This window comes from Balaenoptera borealis, assembly GCF_965194805.1.
Source record: "Balaenoptera borealis genome assembly, chromosome: 19".
Taxonomy (NCBI): domain Eukaryota; kingdom Metazoa; phylum Chordata; class Mammalia; order Artiodactyla; family Balaenopteridae; genus Balaenoptera; species Balaenoptera borealis.
In genome coordinates, this window is record NC_138878.1 from 68,860,014 (window position 1) to 68,885,197 (window position 25,184).

Here is a 25,184-nt window from a genome sequence, read left to right on the forward strand (position 1 = left end):
AGTGCTTATATTAAATATACTGGACATTCTAGCTGGTGCTATGACACAGACAATAAAGAATTAAAATAACTGGAAAACGATTTACAGACCTTTAATTTATATCAAAATGTACGATTATCTACATAGAAGAATTTCAAAAAATAACGTCATGAATATCTGGCATATTTACGACACTTCCTCAAGTTTGCCATATTTAAGATTAGTATCCAGAAATAAATTACAGTTCTACAAATGAGAATCATACCCTTTGAGGTGGACCCTGGCCTTTTTTCCTGGAAACTGGGAACTACAGGATCCAGAGTGCCCTGCGTTGAAGGCTGCGTCGCTGAGCCAATGAAGGCGCAGAAAAAAGGGATTTCCGTTTGGGCACAACTCGTAGGGGACGGGACTTCTGGCCTCCTCCCCAACGGGGCCATTTTAACTGCTCTAGTTCTGTTCAGCTCCGGATCGCTGTGTCAGGACCGGAGTGACTGGAACGGGAGGTCCCGGAGGAGGCGCTGTCCCCGAGGCACAGAGGTGGATCTGAAGTTCGGTGACGGCGCCCGGGGTGCCCGGCGCCAGGCCCGGGAGACGGACCGCCATGCCCGCGTCCCCCAGACTCTCCCGCCGCTCCCGGCCCCGCTCCGCCCAGAGTCCGATGGCGGCGGCGGCGGCGGGAGCGGCGTTGAGGGACCCGCCTCAGGTAAACGCTCGTTCCCCGGGCCCTCACCCACCTCACTCCACCAGACACTAAAGCCCCGAGTGCGGGGCGGCTGCTCACGTGCCCGCAGCCCAGGCCACGGTGCCCAGGACAGTGAAGCGGTCGTGGGTGGGGTCCTGTTTATGACAGTGTGATGGCGCGTGGGAGAGGTCACAGGCGGAGGGACCCGCAGATGCGAAGGCCGGAAGTTGGCCTGAGGCGGGAGGATTCGGGAAACCTAGGGTCAGCCTTTTGCTTATAGGGAACAGTGTTAGCGGAATTAGGCCTGATGTAACCGACTCAGGATTGTACTTTATTGCGAGGATTCTAAAGGCCATGGGGAGTTTCGAATAAAGGAAGATATTATCTCCGTCAGAGGTTAGAGCATTCCCAAGAGCCGTTTAAAGGAAGAACAGGGTGGAGAGGGTTGATGAGGACATTGAGGTCCTAGGAGGTTGAATCTTTGTTCAGGGTCCCACAGCTGGTAAGAGGAAACACTGAGCATTGAGGCCCAGAAGTTAGTCAGCCAGCCTGAGGTCACCTGGCTCCAAGGCCAGGCAGGAGTACATATAGTGAGCCCCTCAAATCCCACCATGGACGCATTCCTTTAGGGCCTGCCTCTTCACTCAGGTTCTCACGGTTAGAGAAGTGCCTATGGAACCTGCACAGGGAAGTAGAGAGTGTCCCATTGCCTCACCGGCCCTGCTCTCACCCCTATGTTTCCTGGAATTGTGGTGTCCTGAGATGCTTGATGCCATTTTTCCCCCTCCTTGAGTCTGGGGATGCAGAAAAACTCCAAGCCCAGTGTCCTAAGTCCATGCTAGAATTATATGGAGGTGTTCCCATTTCTGGCAACCATTGTAAACAGGTGTGTATGGTTAACCCAAGACATGGTACCAGGATGTGCAAATGCCTAGAGGTAAAATTGAGCTCAGGAATATTCAGGAACCACAGGTATCCTCTCTTTCAGGTAGGAATAAATAGTAGGTGGTTTGGAGTCAGGAGGGGAACAACTGCCTGAGATGTCAGGTGTGTGTTCTAGAGGTTTGGCTCACGGTAGGGAGATGATGTGACCAAGGCCTTAACAGGCTTCATTTGGGTTTAGATTGGAAAACAGACTGTGGGCTTGAGAGAGGAAGAAGGACCATCATTGTGGAGGCTACTATCATAGTCCAGGTGAGGGTTAATGGAGCAGGGGTGTGCCTTAGGAAATGTGGTTGTATTCTGGCTGCATGTTTTTAAAGGGGACCGCTAGATTTCTAACATGGGTGGTGAGGGAGTGAAACTCAGGGATCAGTGATGACCCCTGGCTTTGCAGCTGTAGGGTTGGAAGCTGCATCAGTTGAGATGAGCAAGTTGGTAGTAGGTGTAATATTCACTGGGTTTAGCAGGAGCTTTTTTTTGACCATGTTAAGAGTCTGAGATATTTCAGACACCACTGAGTAGAGGCATCAAATGAACATCTAACATACAGGTTTGGAATTCTTGGGAGTGATTCAGGTTAGAGACATCCAAAATGTACCTAGAGTGTGGACCAAGGTGAATGACCTGTGGCTCACATTTAGGAGAGGCAAGCTTCGGGTTGTAGTGGCAAAGCTTTTAAGGGGAGAGGTGTGGAGGATGGGGGCAGAGGATTGGGTCTCTTGTTTGTGTACCTGGGTGATGGTGTCAGCCTTCATAAATGTAGGTAAATGGCCAGGAAGGTTTGGTGTATGAGACAAGATAGTCTGGCAGGTGGCCAGGGCTTCCAAGAGAAAAGTGGACATGAGATGGATGTAGAAGCAAGGGGTAATTCATGCATATGACACTCAAGCCAGAGCTGGTGCTTATTCACCACTATATAGGCTCACCAAGATTTGTGAGGACTTTGGTAGGACCTGGGGTGTTTCATTCAACCTGGTGTATATGGCCATGAGCAAATAAGGTCATCTGTGAGAATCACTAGGCTTGGGGAGGGCGAGTAATGGGGCTGGAGTTTGAATGAAGGTAAGGGAGCAGAGAAAGGTTGTCATTGCCGAGGGACAACAAGGGCAGCACAGAAGTAGCATGGGACTATGGGTATCTGCGATCCACACGTGGTTCTATTCCTTAAATTTGAGGCAAGGATCAGAATCATGCAGTAAGGCCTTTATAGATGATTTCTGATGCTGCCATTGGGAATTGTGGGAGGTCTGTGGTCATACTGGGTCCTGTTTGACTTTACCAGTTGTACTGTGGATGCTGTCTGCCGAGTTGTGGTGTAAGGCCTAAACCCAATATGATGTGCTTCCTTCGTGCTTGGTGAAACCTGGGTGCCCTCAAATGGCCTGAGTGCAAGTTCCTCTCCCCACAGTGTTCCTTTGGATAACGTCTCCTAGCCTAACAACGATTTTTACAAAGCAAACCAGGAGCTTTTTTGTAGCAGGTATCAGTTCCCTACCAGCCCTCAGATTATTCAGATAAGACAATCACATCCTCCTTGGAACATCCCAACCCCTTCATCCTACTAAGGTTCCATCCCACAGCCCCTGTGTGTGTTGTTTTTTCCCATGTACGCCTTTGTGGTGAGTGGTGTCCTATTCTCAGAGGTGTGAATTTATGTGATTAAGAAACTGCTGTCAGTCTCATCGGTCCAGTCTCAGGTGTCATGTGTTAGGCCACCATCATAGCCCTGTGGTGTGGTTAGGAGAAACTGATTTAAATAACAAGTAATGTGGGGAGGGGAGGGAGATGGCTGTGGTGTGGGAGAGTGAGGTGTTGGTGGCCATGGTCATGTGTGGCTGTGGGATACTGAGACTGAGGGATGTGCAGTTTAAGAAGTGATGTGTGCTTGAAGAGGCAACATGTCTGATGGTTCCAGGACACTGCATTGATAATTTCAGGACGATGGCCACACCAGGGGAATTGCTTGTCAGGAGGGGGTGGATCCCTTTATGCCAGGCCTATAGCTGAGATATATGTTCATCCACCTGCCTCTTGTTCCTGGTGGTTGTGGCTAGTGATCAGTGGGCCTGTGGGGAGACAGCCACACCATGGTGTCAGGGCCTGATTGATCCTCTGAGTTGGGAAGCTTGGGTGATGGATGGTCATAGAGTAGATGTGTGGGGAAATAGATTGTGACTTCTCAGAAGTGGACTGTTTGTGGTTTTATCTGTCACCATCATGGCAGGTCAGTGTGAACTTTGAAGATGTAGCTGTGACCTTTTCCTGGGAGGAATGGGGTCTCCTTGATGAGGCTCAAAGATACCTGTACCGTGATGTGATGCTGGAGAACTTGGCACTTATAACCTCCCTGGGTAAGAACCTCAAACCTTTCCCCATGCCCTGAACTAGTCTCTGCCCTTTCCTTTTCCCCAGAGACAAGTCTGTCCTTTTCATGTCAGGACCATGGTCACTGCTTTTTTCCCCCAGTTCCCTAAGTTGTTGCTGTGGTTGGTTGGGCTGAGGTGTTTGCACTGCCATCTGTTCTCCCTGAAGAGGCCCCATATCTGCTTCTCTATGGCCTCCCCTGGAAGGATCCAGGGTCAGGAATCTTCCATTCAGCCTAATGTATCCCACCATACTTGTCCTCTTCCTTCTGGGTGATGTTGTCCAGATGCACGTCATCTTTGTGCCTCAGATTCTACTTCCTTCTTTTCACTGACATTTCCTCATGACTGCCTGTGCTGGGAATTAATTCTCTGATGTAGACCATGGACTTCTTGCAGGACCCCTTTCCAAAGTTCTCTTAATAGTATTTAGATGTTTTTCTCTGGTCTATGATGTGATGAGTATGGGTCAGCTGCTCATAGGTGGTGTCTTTCCCCTGGTATTTTCATCATCCAGGTCCCATACACTTGTTCATTTTGGAAGTGGGGTGGAGAGCCCTTGTTTGTCCACAGGATGGATATGAATTCAGACTCAGCCAAATGGGCTCAAAGGGCTGCTGTACAGTAGCACTATGGGAGTGTACGATAGTCCTGTGTTCAAGTGATACCAGAAATTTGTTCTGTTTGACTAGTGTTTTGATGCTACTTCCAGTGGCCACACCTTATTTTTGCTTTTTCTGCCCCATTCTTAACAGTGCTGACTTGTCAATTCTGCACTGTGATTCTTCCACTTTTATTCCAGCCTGTGGCTAATCCTCACATCTCTAAATCCCCTGTATCACCCACTTTTCTCACTGCTTTATCTGTGCATTCTCTAACGTTGGCCCATATATTTTCTATAATCAAACATGTACCCATTCTTAAAATGTTCCTGACCAACAGCTGTTCTGTTGCAGTCCTGTTTTCTTGGGCCTGGAAATACCCATCTACATTGCAGTCATGTGTTAGCAGCAGACAAGGTCCTGCTGACAGTTTTTTGTAACTAATTTTTTAACAGTCGACTTTAACTAATTTTTCATCCTGCCTCTCTTCCCTATGACACATCACATGGTTGTGTCTTTTCTCTCATGTGGTCTTCCCCCATCCTGTGGCCTTTATAGCCCAGTATTGCTAACAACCATGTCATCAACTTGAACCCAACTCCGTGTTCATGTAAATAATCACACAAACCCATTCATGAGTTTCTCAGACACACACTGGTGTGTGGGCTCCCCCCTCCCACTGAAGTCAACATGTACTTCACCAACATTTCTTGCTGTTAGGTTGTTGCCATGAAGTGGAGAATGAGAAGGCTTCTTTTGAGCAGCGTATTTCTGTTCAAAGAGTGTCACAGATCAGGAGTCCCAAGGCAAATCCGTCCTTCAAAAAGGCCCACCCTTGTGAAATATGTGTCCAGATATTGAGAGACTTTTTGTACTTGGATGAATATCAAGGAACACATTCAAAGCAGAAATTACATAGTTGTGGGACATGTGGGAAACAATTGTATGTAAGCACAAACCTTCATCAGCATCAGAAGCAGTGCATCAGGGAGAAACCCTTCAGAAGAGATGTGGACAGAGCCTCCTTTGTGAAGAACTGCAAGTGCCATGTGTCAGGGAAGCCATTAGTCTTCAGGGTGGTTGGGAAGGACTTCTTGGCCAGTTCTCAATTTCTCCAGCAATGGGCCACTCACACCTGGGAGAGGTCAAACAGCAGAACCGAGTGTGGGGTGGCCTTTCAGAGGGGAAAAACTTATCATAACTGGGAAGAATGCACAAAAGCTTTCAGCCCCAAACACACACTTGTTCGGCACCAGAGACTCCTCACTAGAGAAAGATGTTTTATGTGTAATCAGTGTGAGAGAAGCTGTAACCTCAGTCAACATCAGAAAGTTTACAATGGAGAAAGAACTTTTGAACCTGGGGAACATGGGATATTATTTAACAGAAAGTCCAACCTCATTGAACACCAGAGAAGTAACACTAGAGATAGGCCTTATGAATGTACAGAATGTGGGAAATCATTTACTCAGTGCTCCAACCTCTTTACACACAAGAGAGTTCACATGAAACAAAAGCCATATGAATGTGATGAATATGCAAAATCGTCTAGCCAAAGCTCTACCCTCCTTCAACATCGGAGAATTCACACTTGGGAAAGGCCTTATGAGTGCAATGAATGTGGTAGAACTTTTACGCAAAACTCTCTGCTCCTTCAGCATCAGAGACTTCACAGTGGATCAAAGCCTTATGAGTGCACTGAATGTGGAAAATCCTTTGCTGTAAACTCCAGACTCATTAAACATAGGAGAGTTCATACTGGAGAAAGGCCTTATAAATGCAGTGAATGTGGAAAAGCATTTTGCCAAAGCTCTTCACTCCTCCAACATCAGAGAGTTCACACTGGAGAAAGGCCTTATGAGTGTGGGGAGTGTGGAAAATCATTTAGGCAGAAGCCCAACCTTATTCAACATTGGAGAGTCCATACTAGAGAAAGACCTTATAAGTGTGGGAAATGTGGGAAATTACTTAGCAACAAGTCCCATCTCATTGAACACCAGAGAGTTCACACTGGAGAAAGGCCATATGAGTGTGGGGAATGTAGGAAATTCTTTAGCAAGAAATCCCACCTCATTATACATCAGAGAGTTCACACCAGGGAAAGGCCATATAAATGCAACGAATGCGGGAAATCATTTAGCCAAAACTCTGCACTCCTTCAACATCAGAGAATTCACACTGGAGAAAGGCCTTATGAGTGCAGCAAATGTGGGAAAACTTTTAATCAAAGCTCTGCTCTTCATCAACATCAGAGACTTCACACTGGTTCAAGGCCTTATGAGTGCACTGAATGTGGGAAATCCTTTGCTGATAATTCAACCTTTATTAAACACAGGAGAATTCACACTGGAGAAAGGCCTTATGAGTGCAGTGAGTGTGGGAAAGCATTTGCCCAAAGTTCTTCAGTCCTTCGACATCAGAGAGTTCATTGGAGAAAAGTCTTATAAGTAAAGAAAATTTGGGAAGTTGGTTAGCCCAAGCTCTGTTTTTCAACATCAGAGAACTCACACTAGATCAAAGCCATATGAGTGCTGTGAATGTGGGAAATCCTTTGCTAAAAACTCCAGGTTCATTAAACACAGGAGTGTTCACACTGCAGAAAGTCCTTATGTTGTAGGAAATGTTGGAAATCCTTTACCTAAAACTCCAGTCTCATAGAACACCATAATGTTCACATTGGTTAATGGGCTTATGGATGTGATAAGTGTGGGAAACATTTAGCCAAAACTGTAGCCTCATTTCATACTGGAGAGTTCACAGCCTTCAGTCTTATTTCATTGGATACCGCAAAGTTCACTTCAGAAAAAGAGTAGTTGTCCAGGGATGGATTGTTCAGTATAACACTGGGGAGATCCCTTATGAGGCTGCTATCTGCCAATACACCCAATAAACCACTTAAATTCCAGGTTTATGGGAGCTTCAGTGCATTTCTTAACCTGCCCAGGGCCCTTACCAGATTTACATCATTGCCAGTTCCATAGCAAAAGCCATTTATTTCACTACTACCATGTGGCAGGTGTTCATGATGTGCATCATTGAACCACCCCAGCGAGTCCAGGGAAGGAGACCTTGATGTTGTCCTGTTTGTGAGAGCCTTTATAATCCTGAGCACTCATTCCTTTCTAATTCGTTTGATGGGTTACATCACTGATCTGACCAATTTTTGGCCTAGAGGACTCTGCTGGTGATTTACAACCGGGACTACTTTTTTCAGGGATGTTGTTGGTCTCACGTGACTGCTGTGTTGGGATTTTCCTGTGCTTCATGTCTCCAGCCCAGGAATAGCCTGCTTCCCACTGTACTGGTTTGTGTGAAAATGGAGGCCTTACTCTTTAAGCTCCTTTAATCTTGGGATTCTGTACACTGTGGTGATTTGAAAACAACTGAGTTGTGACAACAGGGCTAAAGAGCTTTCTTGTGGGATCCCAAATTCTGTGCACCTCAGAGGGAACAATATGATGTAGAGTATACTTCTCTCTAGTTTTGTCCTAGTTGGCATTGCTGCCCAAGGCCTCCAAGAAAAGACTGCAGGGATGTGATCCTTATTTGTAACCTGGATGTGTTGGTATTTTGTTGGTTCAGAGGTCAATCTGTAGAGGGGCTGTTGTGATAACCTTTGGTGCTTCTTAAAGCAGGAAGAAATTGTCTTGTTCACGGGGAGTATTGCATTGTGTCCAGGTGGTAAGGGAAATCTTTCCCAGGTCTTGCATTGGAGCCATGTACCCTCATGTCCAGAATTCCAGATAGTGGCAGCATAGGTTATATGATTGTATGGGCAGGGGAATCATTTGTTACAGGAACACTGGTATTGTAGGGAGGGGAAGAGACTGCCACAAGCTTGTTGGAATGTGGCTGTTTTGAAGGGACCTCCACAATGTTCCAGTCCCTATAGCTATGAAGGATGAGCAGGTGCAGAAATTCTCATGGCCTCCAGAACTGTGTATCTTTTGTAGGGAGGCTGTTGTGAGAGGAAAAAATTATAAATGTTCTGTGGATTCCTGTAGCATGTGTGCGTGTTCACCTCAAATCTCTTGCTGTGTAGGAAAATGAGGATAGTGAAGACGAGTTGTGCCCTTTGTAACCCAGCCTGCATTCCCATTGAATTTGGTGGAAATTGCCTTTTTGCTTCTGATATTTGCCACCACTAAGGCAAGGTATCCCTCCCAGACATGAGGAAAGAGTTGGTGGAGTCAGTAGAGGTTTGCCAAACTAATTTTCCAGAATTGTAGGAAATCTAGCTTTCTGTTTTGAATCATATTTTCAGAGCTTTAGTAAGGTATAAGTGACATACAACAAACTGATTATATTTAAACGTAACGTTTTGACAAGTTTTGACATTCATGTAAATCCATAAAACCACCACCACAATCATAATAATGAGCCTCTCCATCATCCTCTGGTTTACTTCATGCCCTTTAATAATGTTTCTTTCTGTACTATCTCTGCTCTCCAGGCAAGCATTGGTTTACTTTCCATTATAATAGGTTAGCTTCCATTTTAGAATTGTATGATTCTACTCATAAAGTGTTTACACTTTTTTTCCTTTGAGTAGCCTCATGTGGCTTACTCATTTTGATAGTCATCAATGGTGCTTAAATGAGTAGTTTTTGTTTTTGTTTTTTGTATTGCTTAGAAGTATGACAGTTTGTGGGTGCACCACTATTTGTTTATTCTTTTGTCTTTTTATGCATATTTGAGTTCTTTCCAGTTTCTGATTGTTGCAAATAAACCTGCTAAGATATTTGAATCTAGTTCTTCGCATACATATGTTTCATTTATCTTGTGTTAATTTGGTGGGGTGGGGTGGGGGGTGGGGGCGGGTGCAATGCCTGAGTTACAGGGTAAGTGGGTAGATAACTTTTTAAGAAATTGCAAGTTGTGATCTTTGGTATTCCTGCCAGCAGTGTATGAGACATACAGTTTTTCCATATCCTTGCCAGTAGTGGGTATGGTTAGTCTTTTAAAATGTTGACCTTTTTAATAAGTATGTAACTGTATCCCACTATGGTTTAGTTGCCTTTCCCTGATGTTGCATGATGTTGAGCATTTTTTCATTTGTTTACAGGCATACCTCAGAAATATGATGAGTTGGGTTTTAGACCACTGCAATAAAGCCAGTATCACAATAAAGCAAGTCACATGAAGTTTTTGGTTTTCTAGCGCATGTAAAAGTAATGTTTACGATATACTGTAGTCTGTTAGGTGTGCAATAGCATTATGTCTAAAAAAAATACATACCTTAATTTTAAAATACTTTATTGCTTAGAATGTTGACTATCATCTGAGCCTTCAGCTAGTTGTAAGGTTTTTGCAGTAGTAAGATCAGAGATCACAGATCACCATAAGAAATATAATAATGATGATAATGTTTGCAGTATTACAAAAATTACCAAGATGTGACACAGACGTGAAGCAAGCAAATGCTGTTGGAAATATGGCACCAGTAGACTTGCTCAATATAGAGTTGCCAGAAACCTTCAATTAAAAACAAACAAACAAACAAACATCTGCAAAGTGCAGTAAAGCGGAGTGCAATAAAACAAAGTATGCCTGTATTTGCCAGTTGTATGTTGGTTTTGGTAAAATATCTGTGCATATCTATTGCTTGTTTTTTAAAATGAATTTTGGGGAATTTCCTGGTGGTCCAGTGGTTAAGACTCTGCACTTTCACTGCTGAGGGCCCAGGTTAGTTCTCTGGTCAGGGAACTAAGATCCCACAATCTGCAGCCAAAAATAAATATATAAATAAAAAGAATTAAAAACAAAAAAAGAATTTTGGCAGTTTCTCTCTCTCTCTCTCTCTCTCTCTCTCTTTTTTAAGGAGACAGGCTTATTATTCATTTTTATTTGGTTGCACCCAGTCTTAGTTGCAGCAGGTGGGCTCCTTAGTTGCAGCAGGTGGGCTCCTTAGTTGTGGCATGTGAACTCTTAGTTGCAGCATGCACGTGGGATCTAGTTCGCTGATGAGGGATCGAACCTGGGCTCCCCACATTGCGAGCATGTAGTCTTATTTACTGCGCCACCAGGGAAGTCCCAGCAGTTTCTCTTTTTTTCTAGCAATTAAGAAGATAGTGAAACAACAAAAACTTATGTCAGAACTTTATTCATTCTTCAGTAATGTGACTTCTTTGCTATCAAAATTAGTGTTTTTGAATACGGGAGTATTTCATAAATATTTTGTGTACTGTACACAACGTAGTGGCCACATACAGCATCTACTTTTAAAGTTTAATCGTTAAGATTCTTGATCACTTCTTAGGTCTAGATATTCAGCACTGTCAAGCCATGATTTGTAGCTCTGAATAAATAGGCTTTGAGTGTTCTCATGTGGTTGGCCTTTATTTCCACAGGTCTTAGGACACATTCCACAAAATACGTGTAGTCAAAATTCTGTGTTATAAATTGATTTGAAATAGTTTTTGACTGTGATTACACAAGTTTTTATTTCATACAGCATTTAGTTTGTTGTATTTCATTTTCTATTTTAGGTTATTGACATTTTAGCAACTAATGGATCCACTTAAGAAGATACCCTTGACTAACATCTTTCAAGGAGGCACTGTTATTCTAAATTGCATTTGGAAGCCTCATTACACCGTGTATAGAAAGTGGGCCATTGGTTAATCAGAATTTCCTCCCCTCCCCTCCCCTCTCTTCCCCTCCCCTCCCCTCCCCTCCTAGTAACACTTAGGGGGACTTGCTTTAGATAATTTACGAATAAGTTAAAACTTCCTCACTGGTGAATCTGCCTAAACCTTGCCCCTTTTCTTCTTATATCCCACCACCTTTCCTTTCTTTTCTTTTCCTCTTCAGTATTCTCCTAAGCTGGCTGAAGTAGCTCAGTGTCCTTTTTTTTTTTTTGGCCACGCAGCACGGCGTGCAGGATCTTAGTTCCCTAACCAGGGGTCGAACCCGAGCCCCCTGCAGTGGAAGTGCGGAGTCCTAACCACTGGACTGCCAGGGAATTCCTGCTCAGTGTCCCTTGAATTTGCAATTTCCACATGGAGGAAGCCCTCCTCCATGGACATTCAACTTGGTTGTGTTCTAATCTCTGGCATTGTCAAAGACTTCCTAAATCCCAGGTTCGAAAAGAAAGTTTATTAGACCATTCATATCTCTTCTGTGCACACACAGTCCAGGGATCAGTCACTTCTGACTGAGATGAGAAAAACAGGAATATTGGTTGAAAAATCTCTTAGATGTTTCCTGAAAAGGATTTGAAGATTAATGAAACTTTATAGAGTTTAAGGGTTAAAAACAATACAACCAAAAAAAAAAAAAGTTTTTGAAAAAGACACTGAAAAATGTAAGAAATTATACTAACCTAGTAAAGGAAAGAAATATTAGACTTCTAATGGTTTCGATGTAGTCAGCTCTTTACATTGCTAAACACAATCTTGCTCAAAGCTGTTTTCTCAAGGAAAAATTGAAAAAGTATAATTTTTAATAATGGCCTTGACTTCTAGGTTACCAGGTAAGAAGAAACAGGAAACTCTCAGAGCTTTTGCATACTTTCAAGTGTCTTTAAACATTTGGTTTATGTATATAGATATTTATAAATTATATTTTTGAAAGTTTCTACAGTATCCCTACCAGGATGACTTTTTGAACAAACAACAGTGATTTCATAATTTCAATTTTAAAACAGAAAGTACATCTTCTACTACCATGGAAAAAAATTATCACAGTATTGTAGTTTATAGAAGACTAAAATTTAATTTCTAAAGATTTGAAATTTACAAATATACTACATTGGGTTTATGGGTCAGCTAAGTTAATGTCTCCACAAATAATTGTATCTGCTCAGTTCAGCATCTTGACACAAAGTGTCCTTCATTCTCTCTCCACCCTCTACCTCAGTTTCCTGAATGCTCACACCCCTTCCCACTACTTGTCCTTCACATGTACTTTTCCCTGTCTTTGGAATATTCTTCTCAACGCTCTACAGTTAGTAAGTCACTAAAGAATAAAAAAAAAATATCTTCACAGGATTTTCCCAGAGCTTTTAGACTCGGTCAAGTGCACTGGGGTGGTGGTATGACATCAGGCAGGGCCTGACTTTTCCGTGTCTCCTTGTCTCTAGCTGTACACAAGGGGAGCAAGGATAATGCTCATCCTCTGAAGCTGTTAAGACATGCAATGGGCCAGAGCGCATCACATGTTTTGTACCCAGTTTGTGCTCACATGAATGGCATCTGCTGTTGGTTTTGGTAGGCAGTTTTGGCGCGGACTCTTTACAAGGTATTAACTTTGGATGAGTGCCTTCAGTAACCCAGACCTCCAGTTTTCTCATCATTAAAAAAGAAAAACACGAATTTGACAATAGAGGAATGCTTACCCTGCAGAATGGTGAAGATTGAAAGAGCTAATGTTTAACATGCTTAATACTAGTGTCTTATGAGTCTGTCTCTTCTGTATAGAATTGATGGTTTTCATGCAGGGAGCACCAGGGAAGTGCTCACTTGTGCCCAGGAGGCCCTTGTTAGGTCTAGGAAAGATGAGAGCCCCAGAGAGCAATTCCCAGGATGCTTTTTCATTCTGGTTTGTCACACAGGTGGAGGGGAATCCTGGTTTCTCATTACTGCTTTTATATGCCAGAGATCTGCCTTTTCAGGACATGGACCTTCTCAAAGAAGGAGCCTGGAAACAGGACCGTGTTGGCTGTTGGAAATTATCAAGTTGTCTCCCAGTTGAGCTAGTGTTTTCCAAATCTTCCTGAAGCACTTTCTTACTAGATTCAAGTGTCTGCCTTGCTTGTGACAGTTCCCACCTTACATTCCTTTAGGGTCCGAATCTGCAATTCCTTTCAGTATAGCAAAGTGTGGAGGCTACTAAAAGACTTAAAAGTATTGTTCTCTCTCAATGCTCCTCTTTCTATCACAGATTTTAAAAGTTTTCTTAGTTTTCGACTAGGAGCCTCTGTATAGCTTTGAGCTCCCCACCCCCCGCAAAAAAAAAAACCCCAAACCCTAAATTATTTCTTACGCCAACCTAGGAAACAGGAGTCCACTTCAAGAGGCAAAGAGCTTATTTGAGATCAAAGAATTGCAGTTTGGGGCACACAGGTTTAGGTAGAAACCCAATTATTGTCTCAATTACAGGAGAGGGGTTTTTATGGCAAAAAGAGGAAGATGAGGTAATTGAGGGATTTCCCTGGTGGTCCAGTGATTAAGACTCTGCGCTCCCAATGCAGGAGGCATGGGTTTGATCCCTGGTCAGGGAACTAGATCCCGCATGCTGCAATTAAAAAAGAAAAGAAAGATCCTGCATGCGGCAACGAAGATCCCGCGTGCCGTAAGTAAGACCTGGCGCAGCCAAATATGTTTATTTATTTTATATTTATTTACTTATTTAAAAAAATAGATGAAGTAATTGATCGGATGATGTGTTCATTGGTAAAAAGATGAGCTAAAGTTAGGTTTGTACTTCATTTATTATTCAGGTGAAGTGTTGACCTGAAACGAATAGACTGCCAGATATATCTCCAGCAAAGATGGGTTTATTTGGGATCAGCTGAGAATTGCAGAGAATCTGCAACCATGTTGAGCCACTTGCAAGTCCCTACCCAGCAAGGGAAAGAGAATGCTTTTACAGGAAAGAAAAGGAAGTTGGGAGGGCTGTAGTAAACAGAGTCTGAGGCTTTTCATTGGCTGAGTCCTTGACAGGAAAGAAGAGCAGTCTTTCTTCTTCCTCTTGGGTTCTGCTATCAGTGCAGGTCATGAGAGCTCCCCCTTCTGGTCTCCCAACTCTATTTAATTGAAGTTTCTGTTTTTATTTTATTTTTTAAAAGTTTTGGCTGCATTGGGTCTTCGTTGCTGTGTGCAGGCTTTCTCTAGTTGCGGCGAGCGAGGGCTACTCTTCGTTGCGGTGCGCGGGTTTCGCATTGCGGTGGCTTCTCTTGTTGCGGAGCACAGGCTCTAGGCTCAAGGGCTTCAGTAGTTGCAGCACGTGGGCTCAGTAGTTGTGGCTCTTGGGCTTTAGAGCACAGGCTCAGTAATTGCGGCGCACGGGCTTAGTTGCTCCGCGGCATGTGGGATCTTCCCGAACCAGGGCTCGAACCCGTGTCCCCTGCATTGGCAGGCGGATTCTTAACCACTGCACCACCAGGGAAGTCCAAAGATTCTGTTTATTAATTTTTCACATTCTCCTCCCTTCCTCCCCACCCCCGTTGCTGAGGCAGGAGGGTTGTGGGATCCTAGTTCCCAGACCAGAGACCAAACTGGGCCCTTGGCTGTGAAAGCGCCGAGTCCTAACCACTGGACCGCCAGGAAATTCCCAAAATTCAGTGACTTTTTGTTCCTCTATGTCAGGAAAGACATTTCCTGGGTGCAGTGTCTCAGGTCCGAGGAAAAGTACACAGATTAGAAACCTATTAAGGTCACATTCAAGTCTTAGGCACTTTTTATCTGACGTCCATGTTATCAAGATCATAAACATTGGAGAGCTTATGAAGCATTATCCTACCACCAAATGGTTGGTGACAAACTTCTGACAGGCCTGGTCCAGATATCTTGGGAAAGCTGTCTCATCAGATGTCCTCTGCTTCAATTCTGGGAAATCTTTCCTCTCAGGTCACCAATGATGTGCAGATCCAGTCAGGATTCAGCACTTTCTTTAGGTGTCATGTGAATCCAAGAGTCTGTTCCTTGGAGTTTCGTGGCACAAGGGCTGGATAGCAGTACTTGATAGGGGCCTTCCCAGCCAGGTTGAAGAGCGTTCTTCTGGAGGTGTCTTTTCCAATAGGTGAAATTTCCAGGTTGCAAAATGTGATGCTTAAGATATTTGTCTTCTGAGGGCACACTATGAAAAGATTGCTCTACCAAAACATGGTTATTTTTAATAGAAGCAATGAGGCCTTTGCTAAATTGGAGTATCTCTTATCAATTGTGGGTCAAAAGAAGCAGGAGCCAAGTGAATTGTGCATCCTGTGACTATCCCAGAGGGTGAGAGTTTACGAGTCCCAAAGTGAGGGATCTGAGATTTAGAAGGACCAATGGCAATGCTTTTGGCCACGGTGTTTGCAGGGCCTCTACAAATCTTGCCAACTGAGTTTTAATAAAGCTGTTAGTGCATTTGACTAAATCAGAGGATTGAGAGCAGTAAGCACAGTGAAAATATTGTAAAACTGACCAAACAGCACAGACATGTTGAAGCACCTGACCAGTAAAATTGTTCCTCGATCATTATGAAGTTCGAGAGGAGTTCCCCAGGTAGGGATAATCTTTTCCAAAAAGACATTAGCCACAGAAGAGGCAGTAGCCTGTCTGCAAGGGAAGGATTCAATCCAGTGTAAAAACATACAGATCATAATTAAAACATATTAATATCTATTAGATGGAGAAAGTTGTATGAAATCCTTTTTTTTTTTTCCCCCAGTTGACAGTGTGAAGGAGTTGTTACATTTTGTGGATCAGCATCATCAGCTTCCTGAGGAACCTTTGCTAAAATGGATTATGAGAGTAAATAATTTGGGGGCTATGTGTTTGGTTTCAAGTGCTGCAGAATGGAAGAGCGTGTTTGGGTTACAGCAGGACCCACAGGTCACTGTGAAATAATCACAGATGTCTATATGTGATCCAGACACACAGGAGGTTGTTGCTGAGGGAACAGCCAGCCTGGTGGACTGGATAAAAGCCACTGTAAAGTCTGTTTAGCCTGAGAAGGGAGAAGGTCCATCTCCCCCAGTGAATGCCAGGTGGAGCATCCCAGGCGAAGCAGATGCTATGCTTTGTATGCAAACCGTGTGGGACTGGCTTTATGATGACAGGGATACTCACCAGCTGAATATGCTCATTACCCAGGTCATGGTAAATGCCGTAGTTCAAGGAGCTCCTTTCACATGGGCACCCCATATGACCTTGTTGCAAAAACCAAAAACAGTTCAGGGAAACCTTATGGAAATGCTTGCTGTCTCAGTTTCCCTTCATGGGTATTACAAATGCTGATACAGGGCTTCCCTGGTGGCGCAGTGGTTGAGAGTCTGCCTGCCAATGCAGGGGACACGGGTTCGAGCCCTGGTCTGGGAAGATCCCACATGCCTCAGAGCAGCTGGGCCCGTGAGCCACAACTACTGAGCCTGCGCGTCTGGAGCCTGTGCTCCGCAGCAAGAGAGGCCGCGACGGTGAGAGGCCGGCGCACCGCGATGAAGAGTGGCCCCCACTTGCCGCAACTGGAGAAGGCCCTCGCACAGAAACGCAGACCCAACACAGCCAAAAATAAATAAATAAATTTATTTTTTAAAAAAATCCTTAAAATCCTCTTAGTCCATGTCACCCAACCTGATTTTTCTTCTCCAATAAAACCCTAAATGATATAAAATACATTAATATTTAAAAAAAAACAAAAACAAATGCTGATACAAACATATTAATAAGAGATTGAGAAGAGTCCCTTGACTCTCCCCTAGGACTCTTCCCAGTCTCTTATTAATTAACAATGTTTTTATCAGCGTCAAGGGACTCTTCCCCAGAAGGTGAAAATTTTTTTTAAGTTTTTAAGAAATGAGGTGAATAAAGGAAATACTAATATGACCGAAACAAAGAGGAAACATAAAGGAACGAGTAATATGACTTGTCCTAGCAGTTTGGAAATCTTCAGATGGCTATTCAGAAATGGGATGAATCTAGGGAATTCCCTGGCGGTCCACTGGTTAGGACTTCGTGCTCTCACTGCCAAGGGCCCTGGTTCAAACCCTGGTCAGGGAACTGATATCCCACAAGCCAAGCCAAGCGACCAAAAAGAAATGGGTTGAATCTAGTAGATATTGATGGGGTTGAAACAAAAGTTTTAATCCAGCACTACCAAAGATTGAGTGGGCCAAATGGACCCCCTGCTGAGACTCAACATTAAATGGCCCCAAACAAGTCTGCTCTATTTACCCCAGTTTGGAGACATTAAAAAATCTGAAAGCCAAGATTTAACAATGTTGTGATAAATTCAGGTGCACTGCAAAGGGACTGAGCCATATATATACACGCATCCATTCTCCCCCAAACTCCCCTCCCATGCAGCCTGCCACATAACATTGAGCAGAGTTCCCTGTGCTATACAGTAGGTCCTTGTTGGTTATCCATTTTAAATATAGCAGTGTGTACATGTTGATCCCAAACTCTCAGGGGAGAAGTTTTTATAGGCAAAATTTGGGGTGAGAGCTGCAGGGTGTGTGACTTTCTTCTGACTGGTTGGTAGTGAGGTAACAGGGTGGGAATCTGTGCTCAACCTGAAGTTGCCATCTTCCACCTGGGTAAGGGCCTTAGTTGCTGCAGAAGAACTCAAAGATACTGAGTTCTGCAGCATTATGCAGGATTATGTATATCCCTTGAGCAGGAACCAGGATCTTGCTGCATTGCCGCACTCTTGTTTCTTGACTGCTCTTCCTTTGTTTCTGCATCCCCTCACTTCCCTGATTAGCAATTGTTTGAATCTGTTCTTTGGAACTCAGGGAATGTCTAGGAGGCTGAAGGAAGCCTATCTCCTACAAATAAGAAACAGGGGACACAAAGGGTCCTGCTTGGTTTCAGTACCTTGCCCTATACATTTCTTCCATTTGGCTGTTCATTGGTATCCTTTATCCTATCCTTCAGTAAAGTGGTAAACATAAGTAATGTTTCCCTGTGTTCTGTGAGCCGCTGTAGCAAATAATTTGATCCAAAGGGGAGGAGGTCATGGGGAACCTCCAATTTGTAGCCAAGTTGGAGAGAAGTTGTGGGCAACTTGGGGACCTACTACTTGAGATTGGCATCTGAAGTGAGCTGCAGTCTCTGGACTGATGTGGTCATAGACTTCTTTCATAAAGAATGTCAAAGGCCAGATTCTGCTCACAGAGATTTATACATGCATGTGACTTGCAGTAATATGAGAACCTGTTGTTTCCTATTTTCTGCCACTCTGAATTGCCAGGGAACCTCTTAGGTAAATGCCCGAATTTCTAGTCCATGTTCCCAAGGAAACAGGCAGCTCCACTTTGCTATTTCTGAAGCTTATCTTCCCATTTCAACAATATCTTTCAATTTTCCCTCTAATCCTTCTTGTGATGGCCTCTCCTCCCTGAGGACTATAGCTTTTTCATAGCACTAAGGCAGATGTGACCATCTTACTGGAGGAAGGGAAAGAGGCTTAGTTGCTGGTAGAAAAACCTGTCAAAAGGTATGTTTCTGGGTAAGTTGTGGTGAATTAGCCCAAGTAAGTCTTTGTAGAAAAGATCCTTGTAGGAAGCGTGAAGACGTTTTAGGATATTGTAGGGATACTCTATTCTAGGATCCCAGATGAAAAGGAAGTTGAGGGATCTTCAGCATAGGCTCCAAAAGGACCATTTCTCTATCTCCGTTTATTATCTGTCTATATCTGTTATGGTGTCACCGGAAGGGGGACCCCTTTCAGGGTCTCAGAGTGGGGTCTTGTCTAACACCCAGAAATGAATTGTCTGAGGAGACACACGTACTGACAAAGCAAAAGACTTTATTGGGAAGGGGCGCCCGGGAGGAGAGCAGCAGGGTAAGGGATCCCAGGAGAACTGCTCTGCCATGTGGCTCCCAGTCTCAGGTTTTATGGTGATGGGGTTAGCTTTCCAGGTTGTCTCTGGCCGTTCATCTTGCTCGTGCCCATATTTGGTCTGGCTCAGGGTCCTTCCTGGTGGCACGTGCATCTCTCAGCCAAGATGGATTCCTGCATGAGGGTTTCTGGGAAATTGGCAGGACATATGGACTGGCATCTCCTCCCTCCTTTAGGCCTCTTCTGAATTCTTCTGTTTAGTTTTGTTTTTTTTTTTAACATCTTTATTGGAGTATAATTGCTTTACAATGGTGTGTTAGTTTCTGCTGTATAACAAAGTGAATCAGCTATACGTATACGTATATCCCCATATCTCTTCCCTCTTGCATCTCCCTCCCACCCTCCCTATCCCACCCCTCTAGGTGGTCAAAGCACCGAACTTTCTGGTTAGTTTTACAAGACATATTCTGGGCTGGCGTCTCCTCTCTCTCCCTCTTTCTTTTTTTTTTTGGTCATGCCCGGAGGCATATGGGATCTTACTTCCCCACCCGCACCCCCTGCATTGGAAGTGCAGAGTCTCAACCACTGGACCGCCAGGGAAGTCCCCTCCTCCCTCCTTCTGACCTCTCCTGATTTTTGGCAGCAGCACCATGTTCCTTATCAGGACCTCCTGCCGTGAGACAACTCCTGCAAGCGAGACAACTCCTGCAAGCGGTTATTATCTATCATGCCTGGCCAAGGCGGGCAGTTTCGGTCAACGGTTCCCGAACAATGGCGTCTTCTCTAAGGTGGAGGTGTTTACCGTCATAACAATTTACATAGGTACTTTATTTATTTATGTATTTTTTAAATAAATATACCCCTTTTAAATTATTTATTGATTGATTGATTGATTTTTTTTTTTTTTTTTTTTTTTGGCTGTATTGGGTCTTCGTTTCTGTGCGAGGGCTTTCTCTAGTTGCGGCAAGTGGGGGCCACTCTTCATCGCAGTGCGCGGGCCTCTCACTATCGCGGCCTCTCTTGTTGTGGAGCACAGGCTCCAGACGTGCAGGCTCAGTAGTTGTGGCTCACGGGCCTAGTTGCTCCGCGGCATGTGGGATCTTCCCAGACCAGGGCTCGAACCCGTGTCCCCTGCATTGGCAGGCAGACTCTCAACCACTGCACCACCAGGGAAGCCCGGTACTTTATTTTTTTAATGGCAAATTATTCTTCTTAAGTTCACTGAAGGTAAATATACTACTGTGTTTTGGCTAAGAAAAGCTGTCAATTAGGTTGAAAAACACTTTTCCTCTAAAGCTGAGCTTCAGAGACCAGATATGACCATCTGTGTTAGAGGAAATGAAGAGCACACGCAGTGGTTTCCAGGGACAGCACTTCCAGTGCCCCATAAATGACTGAATGTATTCACAGACCCTGCGTAAAAGCCGATGTCTAAATCTTTGTTTGCCCTAGGGGCATTTACATTATTTTGTTGGCATTCCTATTGTTTTTCCTTAATGCAGCATTATAAATTGCCCATCTTAAGCTGATTAAAATGGCAGTAAATTCATGGTAGTTGTAGTTTGGAGAACCAAGGCAGTTAGACAAAGTGTGACCTTTTCACATGAATATAGGCTCAAAATGATGGCTCTGAATCTAGAATGCCTTTCTCTCTTTCTGAGTCTACCATTTTTCACATTTAACATATTCCCTTATCACTCTCTGTTTATGCCTCTGTGTTTGGACTCTATTCTCTCTGGTGTGTCAGATAGATATCATTGATATCATCTGGTGTGTCATGTTAGATATCATTGAAATATTTGAGTGGACGGGGGCTTTATTTTTGTCCCATTCTCTAACTTCCAGCATAGACGTTTATTTTCAAGAAATATAGGGGAAAGGGCAATGATTTGCTTTATTGATATATTTCAGGTTGGAGTTCAAGATGGAAAATCAATGAATATCAGCACAGGAGGGTATTTATCCAAACAATTCATCCCGAAGTTTAGTAACAGAATAAAAATCATAAAGTAGTATCTCAAATGCTCCAAGTGTGACAAGGACTGTGAGTATCTGGTGCAGTTGGATGGGCAGCATGGAAAACAGGTAGAACACTTCTGACCAGTGACCCTCACGTTTGCAGAAAGCCCCACTGGGGAAAGAGTTTATTTATACAGTATGTTTGTAAGCAGCTTCTCTTTAAAATTGATTTATGAATGTGTGAAAATATTCGACCATCCTGATCCATTCCTAGGATGAGACAACTTCTCCAGGAAGTGTGTTTGGGCAGCTGAAATACAGTCAACACCATTTAGAGGCCATTCATTATATATTTGAGAATATTTTATGTTTGTTATATTTTTCCCATTCTCAACAACATGAGCATTTTAAAATGTTGATCATAGAGAGAATGAAGTTACCAGAGGCAGGAAATAAGTGAAGCAGTGAGTTCCCTGAGAAAAAATGAAGGTGACATTTAGGTTCAGATGCAGATAATGGCTTCAGCCAGAGTCAGGACCACTTCTGCAGAGGTGAGAAAGGAAGAGGCAAGGAGGATATAGCTCTACATGAGTGTGTAAGGGTTAAGGAGCAAAGACAAAAGTACACACTCCTCATTTTGAACATGAAGTAGGCTATATGAGGAGTGAGCAGCTGTGTGGGAGGTGGTGGCGGTCTGGAGCAAGGTCTGTGTGGATTTGGGAGCTGGTGCAGGAGTCCGAGCTGAACAGTGCACAGCGCAAATGTGGGGAAATCACACTCAGGCAAGATACGATACCTTGGAATAGGATAGTAGTGTCGGAGCTCATTGAATTGGTTGGCATGGTGAATCCAGGGGATGAAAATAATGTCAGATGGACAAGACATGTGGATGGCTATGGCTGCATGTTGGGTTTCATAGAAGAGGGACTGAAGGATCTGAGTTTGTTTCCAGCCTTCTTAACCTCTTGGAAGTCAGGGCCATCCACTAAAATTGGGGAATTTGGAGGACTGGGAAAGATTATGGGCCTTTTTTAGGAATAAAGAGTCTGTTAGCTTGTCATATTAAAATGGAGACATGGTACTGAGTAGAGGGGTGAAGATTGGGAACAGCCTTTGAGGAACAGTGGAGAATCTGGCCAGCTGGAGAAGCTACCGGAGGGAAGAGACCATGACTCTGCATGATAGCTATCAATATGCCTCATGGCTCCAGCTGCCTGCATCAGCCCAGATATGAAAGAAGAGCAAGTTACCTCTTGATGTTTTACAGGACAGTGAGAACAGGAAGACATGGGGGAAAAGACTTTTTCAGTGTCTCACTAATAAACAGAAGGATCAACATATATAGTGAAGGTATAAGGTGCGCGATGAAGAGTATTCATGGGTGTATACACACACACACACACACACACACACACACACACACACACATATATTTTTGGCTGTTCCGGGTCTTAGTTGCGGCATGTGGGATCTTTAGTTGAGGCATGCGGGATATTTAGTTGTGGCATATGGGATCTAGTTCCCTGACCAGGGATCGAATCTGGGCTCCCTGCATTGGGAGTGCAGAGTCTTAACCACTGGCACCAGGGAAGTCCCTTATGGGTATATTTAACTAGGAAGTGTGACTTTTCAAGTGAGTCTGCAAATAAATTTGAGATATTAATATTATTCATTATGACTATCATTGTTACATAACTAATATTAATAAGTAACTTTTGTTGAGCCACACACTGTGACCAAGGTCCTATGTGGATCATTTCCTGTGTTATCTGCTTACACGGCATAGAATCTATCACGGCTGTCATTTTTCAAGAGTATGCGGAGTGCAGCCAACTGCATATATGTTCACCAGACTCATTTGGTCTTCTCTTGGGCACACAGCTCAACCTCATTTTCCTGCCCATGCACACAGGGGTGGCCAAAAAGACTAATTCTTGTCAACAGAATGTGATTGGAAGTCAGGTATGTGATAGTGGGTGTGACTTCTCCCTTTCCTCTTGTTTCCTCTTGGTCAGCTGGATGGTGCCAGGAAAGCCTTAAAGCCACATGTTTACAATAGAAGGCATCTTGGTCCCTGAATCACTGTGTAGTGCTGAGTTCACTGCCTATACATAGGAACGTATCTATAAATGAGAAAAACTCATCCTGTGCTAAGCCAAGATGAGTTTTGTACATCTGTGAAATCAGCTATATTGAACTTAGGCTAACTTTTATCTTGAGGTACAAAGACATTATACAACTCTTCCAGGGTCCAGAGCTGGTGGGGACAAACCCATATGATAAGCTTCAGCAGTTGGAAAGCAGAGCTGACTCTTACCTGATGCAAACCTTTCCTTCCCCAGTAGTGGCAAAGAGTGGGTTGGGGCAGAAGGATAAATGGACTACAGGCCTCAGGGCTCCATATCCTCCTGGGTCCCTAGGGAGGTTACAACAAATTTCCACTGACTGGTAGATGCAGTGGGCCCATCACAGTCTACAGGCTGCAGTGCCTTCCACCTACTTGGCTCTAGTGTGCCCACACTGAGTGGGTACATATAGGTTAATAGACTAACAAGGCACAATAATTGGCTAAATATATATTTTGTTTCCAGATTGCAATAAATCCTCCCTAAATAACGAATACTACAACAAGAAAATTCAGCACTAACATATTTATAATTTTATTTATTTATTTTTAAATATTTATTTATTTATTTGGCTGTGCTCGTTCTTAGTTGCTGCACACGGGATCTTTATTGTGTCGTGCTGACTCTTAGTTGCGGCATGCGAACACTTAGTTTCGGCATGCATGTGGGATCTAGTTCCCTGACCAGGGATGAATCCGGGGCCCTCTGCATTGGGAGCGCGGAGTTAGCCATTGGACGACCAGGGAAGTCCCTATAATTTTAAATATTATGATTTTATGTGCTAAAGTTATTGGATTTATGAAAGAACCCTTACATTTTAAAAACACATTGTGTAGAGTTTATACATTAAAATATAAGCTGTCTAGGATTACAGGTGAAATAATATACTAAGGTGCATGGGGTAGATGAAACAAGACCAACCATGAAATGATAAATAACGATGGAATATGGCAAAACACTGCAGCCATTGTCCCATGCCAAAATGGCATTTGTTTTGTTTTTCTCTTTTTGAGACTGATGTCAGATTCAGAAAGGAATTGAATACATGTGAGGATATGAAGTAAGATATATTAAGTAGATGAAAGTGTTGCTCAATGAAGTGGACACAGTATTTAACTGTACAGGCAGGAGACATGTTCTCTGTGGGAATCACTGTCAAAGACCCATCTTTGTACTCCTTCCTCAAGGTGGCGCAACATCCTTCTTCTATCTTTCTTATCGCTACACTTTCTGGAGTGTTTATTTTGTCTTTACCAAACAGACGGAGAGTACACTATTGTTTATTAGCTTCAGTTTCCAGTGGCTCCATTATTTGTCTAAATGACTCTGCAATGGTATGTACATTTGAATTAATGGATTTGAGAGCATCTCGAAAGATACTCTTCGACTCTGGGAACACGCTGAGCTTCACAGAGCCTGAAATAACGTCTCCAAACATTTGGGTGATCAGCTACAGATAGTATTCCTCAAACATCTGAGTGCACTCTCTTTAAGAAGAGGCAATGCCCGTCCTCCGTCTCTGGACTTTGGTTGGTTTTCCTAGCGGTAAGTCCTCGCGGCGTAGCTTCGCCTTTTCTCCAAGATGTCAGAGTTGTAACATACTGGACCTACGCTTGTGGATCTGTAGGAAATACATTACCCAGACGGCCGTGCGATGGGTGGCTGCGAAGATCAGCCAATTAAGGCAAGAGAAGCCGGGTTTTCCTGGGACGCAATAGCGTCAGGGTGGGACTTCCGGCTGCCTCGTTGTGGACGTCATTTTGACTGTGCTTGAGCGTTTTCACAATTCGAAAGCTTCGGTTACCGGTGCTGGGAAGAGGTGACTATACTGAGAAGGTACCCGCTGCACAGAGGCGGGTCTGAGGCTCGGCGACGCCCCGGGGCCCCCGCACCAGGCCCGGGAGAGTGACCGCCGTGCCCGCGTCTCGTTTCCTCTCCCACAGCTCCCGGCCCCGCTCCGCCCACAGGGTCCGATGGCGGCGGCAGCGCCGAGGGACCCGCGTCAGGTAAACGCTCGTCCTTCGGGCCCTCACCACCCTCA

General features: G+C 44.0%; 1 protein-coding gene across 10 annotated transcripts in view; it reads left to right on the forward strand.

The window, feature by feature from the left end:
- Nucleotides 1-260: 260 nt before the first annotated feature.
- The window catches only part of LOC309617257 (zinc finger protein 211-like), a 61,860-nt gene continuing 36,936 nt past the window's right edge, over nt 261-25,184 (forward strand). For 4 of the 10 annotated variants that reach the window (XM_082369258.1, XM_082369260.1, XM_082369267.1 and 1 more), the window contains exon 1: nt 441-682. In XM_082369258.1, coding sequence (XP_082225384.1) covers nt 581-682 — 102 coding nt within the window. In that variant the 5' untranslated portion in view covers nt 441-580. Of the gene's footprint in view, nt 683-711; nt 1,856-3,827; nt 3,955-5,288; nt 10,891-19,701; nt 19,881-20,969; nt 21,103-24,404; nt 25,150-25,184 lie in introns of those variants that run through there. The other 6 variants (XM_082369262.1, XM_082369263.1, XM_082369264.1 and 3 more) reach the window with 6 other exon arrangements.